At 41.3% G+C, this 11,107-nt stretch overlaps 1 protein-coding gene across 1 annotated transcript in view; it reads left to right on the top strand.

Annotated features, from left to right (window-relative positions):
• Window positions 1–1,805: 1,805 nt before the first annotated feature.
• Window positions 1,806–11,107, top strand: part of LOC111239671 (electrogenic sodium bicarbonate cotransporter 4-like) — a 29,759-nt gene continuing 20,457 nt past the window's right edge. Inside the window, exons 1-6 of the mRNA XM_022769567.1 lie at window positions 1,806–1,829; window positions 5,728–5,857; window positions 6,118–6,278; window positions 6,663–6,818; window positions 7,075–7,182; window positions 8,497–8,552. Coding sequence (XP_022625288.1) covers window positions 5,805–5,857; window positions 6,118–6,278; window positions 6,663–6,818; window positions 7,075–7,182; window positions 8,497–8,552 — 534 coding nt within the window. The 5' untranslated portion in view covers window positions 1,806–1,829; window positions 5,728–5,804. The remainder of the gene's footprint in view (window positions 1,830–5,727; window positions 5,858–6,117; window positions 6,279–6,662; window positions 6,819–7,074; window positions 7,183–8,496; window positions 8,553–11,107) is intronic.

Here is an 11,107-nt window from a genome sequence, read left to right as displayed (position 1 = left end):
GAGTGATGTCTGCGGCCTTTTCCGTCTCGTGGGGAAACTGGAACACCGATGTAGACCGGTCTTGCGCCTCTGAGAGAGAGCAGAGAACATGTAAGGAGTGGGATCAAGCTTACAGTGACACACACACAACCAGGCCACACACACACACCACACACACAGTTTTATTTTAATCCTATAAATACCATTTGAAAGAAATGTAAGCAGCCACTAAAAATATTATACATTAACCAGCCATAACCCCGCCCCCTCATTTTGAATATAAAAGATGGAAATAAAAAGAGTCTGGAAAATAAAACAGCATTTGATGAAATAAAATTCTTCAGCGAATAAATAAATGTGGAATTAATTAGAATAAAAGTAAAGTTAATGATAATAAAGTTAATAAAAAATGTAATTTTAAAAGATAAATCCTATCTTATTTGTGGTATTTATTTTTTATTTATTTAGGTACTGTATAGCGCATTTATTTATTCATTACTTTACTTCACTTATATATTAATATTTATATTCTATTTATGATATTTCTACATTTATTCCTACTTTATATATTTGGGATTTATTCCATAGCTGTATTTATTGTATTTTATTTAATATTGATCTTAGATGTAATTTCCATAGTTTGTTTGCAACAGATTTCCCATATCAATTTCTTAATGAATCAGTTTGTTGCCAAAAGGAAATGTCAGTTAATCAGGTTATTGTTTTTCATGTCAGCTGATATTGTTGCTTTGGTTGTACACGTCTGAATTTTCCAATAAAAGCTACGCGCTGATCACTTTGCCTCAAGTCGGTGATCCAGCTTTTGTCGTAACTGTTTCCGTCACTGCCATCATCATCATCGTAGTGGGGATTGACGGTTCCCCCTCTGCATGTCATGATGATATTAGGAAACAGTTACGACACAAAGCTGGATCACCGACTGAGCAAAGTGATCAGCCGTAGCTTTATATTGGAAATTCAGACGTTACAACCAAAGCAAAACATCAGCTGACATGAAAACAATAAACCTGCAATTAACTGACATTTCCTTTTGGCAACAAAACTGATTCATTAAGAAATTGATATGGAAAATCTGTTGGCAAACAAACTATGGAATTACATCTAAATCAATATTAAATAAATAAATAAATACAGCTATGAAATAAATCCCCAAATATATAAAGTAGGTAATAAATGTAGAAAATATTAAATAAATATTAAATATTAATATATAAGTGAGTAAATAAATGAATAAATAAATGCCTATACATACAAATAATAAAAAAATAAATACACAAATAAATAGGATTTTATTTTTTAAAATTACATTTTTATTTACTTTATTATTTACTTACTTTTATTCTATAATTCCACATTTATTTATTCCTGAAGACTTTTTATTCACAATGCCATGTTTTATTTTCCAGCTCTTTTTATTTCCATCTTTATATTCAATATGAGGGGCGGGGTTATGGTGTGTATGTAATAATATTTTTAGTGCTGCCTTACATTTCTTTCAAATGGTATTTATAGGATTAAAATAAAAACTGTGGTGTGTGTGTGTGTGTGTGTGTGTGTGTGTGTGTCACTGTATTGATCCCACTCTTACATGTTCTCTCTCTCTCTCAGAGGCGCAGCCGGTCTACATCGGTGTTCCAGTTTCCCACAGACGGAAAAGGCGCAGACATCACTCCTACGCCAGCGACGCCGAGCACAGCGCGCCGACACGCTCACTACGAACCACCACACGCACCGCGACCACTCGCACCGGGGTATTACCACGACAGAGAGGAGCACTATGACAGGAGGAGGAGGGGGCGCAGAGCGTCAGGACCACGCTGACCCCACAGGTCAGAAACTCTCAGTCTCATGACGTCACTGTCTGTATTCGTTCGTCTAAAGCGAAGCACTGGGGTTTGAGCATCTTGACCTAAATATAATACAATAAACTAATGTCCCTAATAGTGAAACATAAAGTAACGAAAGAGACAAAACTTGTGAAATTATAAAACACGAGGAAACACAAACACAATACTTTTAAACCAAATAGCCTCTAAATAAATGAGTTTCCCATCAGCTGTAATAAGATGGTGAACATGGAAAACATCTCAGTCTCTCAGCCAAGCATCAGCATGTTTCTCGTCGTCATGGTGATGTTAGCCTTTAGCTGCTGCTAGCTTTGCTTTTTTTTTTGCAGCTTTATTAACCAAATTAATTTTCATTAAAGTGAAAAAATATAAATAGAAGACACCAAACTGAGGAAGTGCTTTGACAGCATCAGGACCAGGCCGGACCTGTGGGTCGATCAGCCACAGGTCCGGCCTGGTCCTGTGGCTGATCGACCCACAGGTCCGGCCTGCATGACGAGTTGTGATGAGGTATGTGATGAATATTTTTCAGCATGGTCCTCGTTTCCAGGGGGCCATGAAGTCTGAAGTCTGTAAGCTGATTAGAGCTGAGGAACTCCAAGCTGTTGTGTGTGTGTGTGTGCGTGTGCGTGTGTTTGCGTGTTATCGGGGGGGGGGTGTTTGTATGTGTTGTGTTTTTGCCAAGATTCCATATTGAACATGTGCAGCAAACACAAGGCCTGAGGAGGCTGGTTAGAGGCACTGACGCAGGACTGTAGTTCATCTGCAGAGCAGTTATATGTGTTCTTGTGTTTCTTGCGTGTGTGTTTGTATGTGTGTGCGTGTGTGTGCGTGTGCGTGCACCTCTGGGAGGAGAGCACTCGAGGGCCCTGTGTGTGTGTCAACCCTCTTAAAGCCTCTGGCTCTTTGCTGCTTTGGAGATTTCAGTGGATTCTGTCCCCAGCTTAGGAGGAACCTTTTCCGACCGATTGAATGGTGCAGGTCTCACTCAGACTGACCACACACACCACATCGTACATGGTCAACTGAAGCAACACAACTGGCTGTGGAGTAAAGCTCGTAGACGACAGCAGAGCGGAGAAAACACCCGGGGAAGGACGTATGTGAGAGGAGTGAGAGGTGTGTGTCACCTCTCTCGGCTCATGGTGGAGAGCGAGGAGTGGTGAGCTAAGGACTCTCGACCTCAGCAAGAGGACAGGAAGCTAGACGCCTCTCCAACCAAACTGAGATCTCTCTCCAGCTACCTTTGTGGTCAGTGGATCCAGTGAGCATGCAGGACCGCGGGCGCCTCCTTTCCCTCCATTATGGCCTCCCGCTGGACCCTACCTGGCTCTCCAATAGGTAAAGATGGCATGAGAGAGGAGAGAGTGGAAGCGAGGGTCACCAGCTGCAGTCGAATTAGTTTAATTCCTGTGTCATGCATTTACTTTAATTGTCTTTGTTGGCAGGAAAGCATATCGAGTGCGGATATAAAGTTACTCTCTTTTTCCCCCAATATAGATAAACTGGAAACTGTCAGAAATTACAAATTAAACCTCCGTAGTCTCATTTAGACGCTCTTAGCAACCGGCCTTTTTTAACAGACGTAAAAGCTTCAAGAAATCAGGACTGAGGTATTAACTGATGTATTTTATGTCATAGAATAAGACGTGAAAATGTCTTCAGGTCGAGGAACAGGAAGTGCTAAAATGCGACTAATTTGCGGGTGTTAGGATTCATCCCTGCAGCGCTCTTTGTCATGATCGCTAATTTGTGAAAATATTGAGTATTTAGAAACAACACTCGTGTTGAGTAGCTGACATGACGCATGAAACTCAAGTGAGAAACAGCAGCTCACAGCTTTAATAACACACAGCCTCTTGCTGGTGGTGAGAAACAAACTGTCCCTCTGTCGTTTAAACAGCAGCGATCATGAATGACTCTGCACACCTGTGATTTTTTATTTTTTTAAATACCTGAATAATTATAAAGATACAAACACGAGGCATTTTCATCTAAAGCATGAGTCTGACGTCGAGTCCCACACTGAAAAAACATTAAATCATCACCAAAGCATCACTCGCCGAGTCTGATGGACCTTTTATTTCTGCAGCAATAAACACACAGAAGCAGTGTGAGCCGTCTGTCTGTCTGTCTGCCATCTTATTTAAGTGCACTGACTAGATCACTAGATGCTAATAGCTAATTATACAGAACGCTGCGCAGAGAGGAAATATTTTCCACCCATTTACTTTTGCTTTCAAGGCACAAAAACAACTTCTTATGTTTATCTCCGCATCAGCTTATTCTGCTTTGTTTATTACCTCAAGTAAGTGCTGTGTGTGTGTGTGTGTGTGTGTGTGTGTGTGTGTGTGTGTGTGTGTGTGTGTGTGTGTGTGTGTGTTGTGTGTGTGTGTGTGTGTGTGTGTGTGTGTGTGTCGTGTGTGTGTGTGTGTTGTGTGTGTGTGCTGGGAAGGCGGTGTTCAGTGGGTTTATCAGAGTGTTTTCATTAACACCTGCTGCTGCTGGATTGGGAACAACCGGAGAGTTTACGGACCGGGAAACTAAAATGAGCTGAAATATGTTAAAACATTTTGTAGGTTTAAGTTATAAAAGTTTCACCAAGCAGACTTCTGATGTCAGGATATTTAGTCCAACTCTCTCTCATGCCACTTCAGCCTAAACAATGAGTGTAAGTGGGAGAAAACAAGTTGTTCCGTCATGATATCTGAATGTAAACACAAAACACTTGATTGAACATTGTCCTCAGTAAAACTCTAACAACCTACTTAGAGTCTGGTAATGAGCTGTTGTTAATCAAGGTGGGTGGATGAAACCGTGTATTTTGAAGGTTTCCATCCTGTTTTTCTTTTTGTATTACAGCTGAAACATTGAGTATAAAACGTTGATAAAATAGAAAAGACGACTGGAAAAAAAAAAATTTTGTGAACTGTGGGGAGCTGCAGAGCTGGGTGGTTGGTTTTTTATGCCACTTCCTTTTCAACCTGAATAAACTCCTGCCAATATAAATACGGAGCGGTGCAGCTTTATGTATTTTGCATTGCAGCCTAAAGAGTTAAAGAAGTAGGGGGCGATTTGAATTTGTGTTTTCCCCACAAATGATCCCAAGCGTTGCAGATATAAAACCCCACGATCTCCCCGTGTGCGATTACATCAGACACACAAACAGAAACAGACCCAGTCTGACCCGACCCGATGTGACAGTGATGGAAACAGCCCATGATTCCTATTAAGTGTCGCTCTCATTTGGAACATTGTATTGTATTATAATCGGGCACCACACCGGAGTTAACGCAGATTACGTAACAGTTTCCTGTACACGGAGGTGTTGATTGAGATGGCGAACGTCACTGTCACATGAGGCTGTCGCGGTCGTGGTTCAAACTGGACATCTGTCCGTTTCATGTGTCTCTGACTTCTGAGCTTTTTTAGACTTTGGAGAAGCAAACTGAGCAACATGGAAACACACCACACACACACACACACACACACACACACACACACACACAGTGTTGGATGCGAGTGCCCTGCGCCTCCAGGCTTGGATGTTATGGAGATTGATCTGCTCAGAGTAAAATTAGAAAAGATGCAGGCCGATAGATTACACATCGCTATCAGATAGATATTAGAGGAGCTGACTCTGTTGTTCGCTCGTTAACAAAGGGTAATGGGGATTGTTTAAATTAGACGTGTTCCTAATGTTTGGTTGACTTAAAACAAAACAACTCTCCGGGGGTGTCCTGTTGGTCTGAGGCACTTTCTGTCTGATCTGTAACGTCCCGGCCCTGTTAGCATGACTGTTGTAGCTTTTATCTTTGCACATGTCCATTCGCTGAAATCTGAAACTGACTCTGTCTCATGTTTGGCTTTTATTTTGTAGTGTCCCCTGCAGCGGAGCGGCTGCGCCACATACTGGGGGAGGATGACAGCACGCCGACACCCACCATATTCACTGAGATGGACACACTACAGCAAGAGGGGGGGGAACTAGAGTGGAAGGAGTCTGCGAGGTACAGACGTGCACACAAACCTGCAGGCGTCACAGCTTCATTAGTTTAGGATTTGGGGGTCACCTTTGATGGGATTTAGGGGTTGGAGGTGGCGTTCGACACGTCATGGGTGCTGCGTGACGCGACTGTAACACTACATGTGATTTAAATTGCGTAACAGCATCCTGCTGGTCCTGAACCCAGGTCTAATCAATCACTGTGCCTCCATTTAAACAGTCAAACAAACACCACTTTGTCCCCCCCCCTACCCCTCCCTGTAGGTGGGTGAAGTTTGAGGAGAAGGTGGAGGAGGGAGGAGAGAGATGGAGCAAGCCTCACGTCTCCACGCTGACCCTCCACAGCCTGTTTGAGCTCAGGACCTGTCTGCAGACAGGAAGCATTCTGCTCGACCTGGAGGGCTACTCACTGCCACAGATAGTGGGTGAGTCACGCAGCATCGTCCGTCTGCTGATTATAATATATAATTACAATAATAAACTTTATTTAAGTAGAACTTTTCTTTACAAAGTTAGAAAGTGCCTCATTTTTTTGCTAGAAAATCACAACAATGAGCAACAAAAACATTTGTCTGGGTTTGTCACCAGGAACAATTCCTCTCAGATTAAACACACGTTTCAGACATAATTGATTTTTATTAAAATAACTAATTAATAATTAATATGGGAATATTGATTAGTGCAGCATTAACGATCAGATAACAACATGTTTTATAGTGTTTTGTTTTCCTAGGTTTTCCAGAGTTGTAAATGTAGTAAATGGTTTAAATCATGAGAGATCACCTGTGATGTGTAAACTCTGACTCCAGATGAGATCGTGGATCGGCAGATCGCTGACGGTCTCATCCCTCCGGATCTGAAGGAGAAGATCAGTTTTGTTCTGCTCAGGAAGCATCGCCACCAGACCAAGAAACCGATCCACCGCTCGCTGGCAGACATAGGAAAATCCTCCAACACTGCCTCCAGTAAGTGTGTGTGTGTGTGTGTGTGTGTGTCTGCTTAAGTGTGTGTGTGTTTGTGCACATTTTCAACTACCAGTCAGCAAAGTAAAAGGTTTGAACCGTTTACTTTAGCTACCAAACACTAACTACATCCTAATGCTTCCTCTGTTTTCTGCCATGTTGATCACCACCTGTTTCACCTTTCCTCGTTAAAATCACCTCTTCGTTACTCATCGTTTTCACTCATCTGCTGCTGCTGCTGCTGCTGCTGCTCTGTCAGGCCGTAGTCCTCAGACTAATCTGAGTCGTAGCACTAGTTCAGCTTCTGGGATCCACCGCTCCACAGAAGACCTACGCTCTCGGCAGTCAAGCAGCCTTGGCCGCCTGCGTGAGTCTGAACACACCACACAAACACTAACACACACACACACACACACACACATACATACATACATACATACATACATGCACCATGAGTTCCCACCTTTTTTATTACTATATACACACTAGTTGTTTATTCAAGTACAACATTATAGACTAAACAAGTGGTTAACATCCTTTTTCGTGTGGGACCCCTTATAAACAAAATCTGTGTGAGTGTGTAAACATCTGAGACACTTCCGCTCTAAACTTCACAAATAATAAAACATTATCTCACGACCCCTCAGATTTATCTGGTGACCCTTTGGAGGGGTCAGATCCTCAGGTTGGGAACCACTGGACTCTAGTAGTTAAAGCAGCTCCACCTGGAACATCAATGACTCAGCAATGTCATTTATAATGATATATCAGTCACAGGGAACATTTTATTGCAGAACAAGTGCTTTTACTTTGAAACTTATGTAGTTAAATTAAAGGTACAGTTTCACTTAAGGCAATGAATAAAAACACTGTTGGCAAATAAACACAGATGTAATCAATACACAATTTAAACAAGAAGAGTAGTCTGCCTTGTACAAGTTTTACACACACCCACACGACACCTTTAAGTCGTATTCTGAATCTAGGACTTTTACTTCTAATGAAGTATTTTTACATTGTTGTTTTGGTGCTTTTCACTGACTCACACGTTCTTAACTTCTCTGCTTTACTGTACGTTTTTAATCGACACTGATCCCAGCTAACTCCCAGCTACTGCATGGTTTCAACACTTGAGATGGCTTAGTGTGATGTGTGTGTGTGTGTGTGTGTGTGTGTGTGTGTGTGTGTGTGTGTGTGTGTGTGTGTGTGTGTGTGTGTGTGTGTGTGTGTGTATACTCACCATGAACACAATGTGTTGGACATAATGTGTGTTTACTTAAGAGATTGTGGTCCTATTGTGTGCACCTCACCTCTGCTGATTTCTTCTGTGAATCTATCTGGGTGAAGGGGATTATCAGAGGATTTTTAGGGCTCTGCGTGTTGTGTTCTTGTTCTTTCTCTCTGTTCGATTTTGTTTGTTTCCAAATCTGCTTTGAGGGGGGAAAAAAAGAAAAGGAAAATGGGTCATTAAAATATAATCCTCCACAGAAACACCTGAACATGCTGAAGTTTGTAGAACACGCTGTGGACGTACTTGAATGTCCCCTCTGTTGTTCTTATAACACTTTAATTAAATGATTATCTGCGTTGTAGCTGAACAAATATCCTCGAGGACAAATCTGCAGCATGTTGTGTGTTTTAAAATGTCAAATATAAGTGGTTCATTGTGGTTCATTTACAGATCCCGCCCAGAGCCGAAGCATGAACGACATTTCAGACACACCGAGCACAGACCAGGTAACTGTTATGTTTGACATTTATTTATGTTGTGTGCAACAGGAAGTGGATTTGTATGCAGTATTCTGTATTTATATTCTATAGGTTTCACACTGTGAACAAATCCCATGAAAAGACAAAAACCAACAACACTCTCAGACTTCCCAACCATGTGTGCTGCGCTCAGCCTCAAGTCCATCGCTTCCTACTGAAGATATAAACATTTAAAGTCATCAAAAACCTCACAAATATATAGTTTCATTGTTTAAATATAGTCTCATTAATTTCCTCAAACCGCTGCTCCTTGTAGTTTTCAGCAAAAGTCACTCAAAGAGAAAGAAATAGAGCATCTGTTGGGAACTATTTTCAGCGGCGGATTAATACACATTTGGTGCTCTAGTGAGGATTTGTGTTTTAAGACTCTACGGCTCAGAGCTCATATAACTGGGTTCAAAGGTTCCTATAATGTTCATAATTCATGGGAAATGTAGTTTTAATTTGTATAAACTCTTAACAACTGCTACAAAATAGGTGCTATAGATAATTTCATCATCCACAGAACTAACACAGATACTTTAACACTGATTTACATGTGTTGTGTTTACAGTTCAACCGATTCACTTACAGTACTTAATACTTACTTTCCCACTTAATCCTTAGCGGTATGAAGCTTTGCAGACAGTCGTGAACAAAATGTGACGTTGGTCAGAGAGCAGCTGGTGAACATGGTGCAGCGTTTAGCAGCTAAAGAGCCAGATATTTTCCCTCAGGAGCTGCTGGAGACCAAACACTGGACTTATAGATCATCAGCTGACACAAACACCACAACACATGGATCATCATGTTGATGTGTAACAGCTGGATGAGGAGATAAGCAGCTGTTTCCTACAAATTCACCATATCAACTTTTTAGTTCCCAAATTTCCCAAAAAATAAATGAATAATTAAAAAGTTCTAGCAGGTTTAAACTCTTTAAAAAAATGCCAAAGGATGTTTTTATCCACAAACTTTTACTTTGTTGATGTTATTAAAATTATTGATAAATTATCGATAACATGTTATTATCAGCAGTTCCTTTTTAAAACGTGGTTGTTAACACTGTAGTCCCAAAATTAAAAATAGATTCAACGTGTTAAAAGCATCTGTGGTTTAGTTTCACTTTTCATCATGAGGAATAATTAGAATTAAAGCAGCAGAGGCTGAGACATCGTCTGAAATACTGGGTCCTACATTTCCCATAATGCACCTCATTGGTATCTCTTCGTTAGACAGAGAGCTGCAGTCATTATGCAGCTGTTTTCAGTACGATCATGATGAGTAAACTTTGCGTGTAATATTGTTGGAGTTTGTGTCTAGAGGTATACACAGTCACCGTCTGAGTTGTTATTGATTTGTTATTGATTTGTAATCAGCTGATCTCCTGTCGCCTGTGGGAGAATAACAATGGATTGTTTTCAGTCGTGCGCACAGTTAACAGACGGCATGAGGTGACACATTCTCTCACCATTTCCGTGTGTGTGTGTGTGTGTGTGTGTGTTAAATGAAGAGTTGAGCCTTGTTTTATGAGGTTTTCAGAATCATCTGAAGCACTTAATCCTTCTAATCCACACCCCCCACCCCCCGGTAGCTGAGGTGGGAATTTGGTAAATTATGTTCTACCTGCACGCGTTGTTTGTGCTTGTGCTTGTGTTTTTGTGCGCAGATCTCTAAGCTTCTGTTCTTTCCTAGAGCTTAATTGTTTGAATCTCTAACCCCAAAAAGTGCAGCAGTGAAGAATATTCAGTCACTTGCTTTTCCTTTTGGTTTGTGCCAAAGTATGCAGCGACTCGAAACTCAGTTTCACTGTATTCATTGTTAACCAGCAGCATAAAGATGTGTGTGTGTGTGTGTGTGTGTGTGTTTGTCATTGGGGTAAATATCTTGACAAGAACTTCAAAGCCAGTAAGAAATGAACTCCTGCATGTGACCCCTGAGTCTGCTTTAATTATTTGTTCACAGACGCTGGCATGGCGCCTCCAGCTGCCTTTAATCTGACCAATATCCACAGTAAAGTACATCCCATAATAACACGTAGTGCCCGCTGGAGGAGGAGTATATACACCTACCAGAGGAACCTCACTGCTCAGCTCACCGTGTGTGAGATCGAAACGTCTTGTTCACGGTTGCTTTGCACCAAGAAGTTAGAGAGTGAGTGAACGAGGACCAGTTGGTGAATTGACTCTGAAAGCAGCATTAACAGATTATAAAGAGGTTTTAAATTTTAAGCACCCACCACTCCACTGCCACGTGCTTCCTTGGTGAGGAGGAGGAGGAGGAGGAGGAGAAACGTTGATTGAGACTGAGTGATTTTATACTATATGGAATTAACTCTGTGGAGAACAGGAGTCGGGGTCTACAGCCATGACAGCAGCTCTGTGATGCTCATTATAAGATAAAGGTTTATTTTTGATTTTTAGTAGTCACGGTGAAGCGAATATAAAAACTGGAAGGAGGGTGGTGTCAGAATAAAGGTCTGCAGGCCGCCAGATAATTTGTTGGTTCGTCGTTCTGGCTCTTTTACGTCTGACTCTTTTACA

This window comes from Seriola dumerili, unplaced genomic scaffold (genome assembly GCF_002260705.1).
Source record: "Seriola dumerili isolate Sdu_G_001 unplaced genomic scaffold, Sdu_1.0 BDQW01003649.1, whole genome shotgun sequence".
In the NCBI taxonomy this organism is placed as follows: Eukaryota; Metazoa; Chordata; class Actinopteri; order Carangiformes; family Carangidae; genus Seriola; species Seriola dumerili.
The sequence above is the reverse complement of the archived record's forward strand: the minus strand, read 5'-3'. Positions and strand labels throughout refer to the sequence as shown.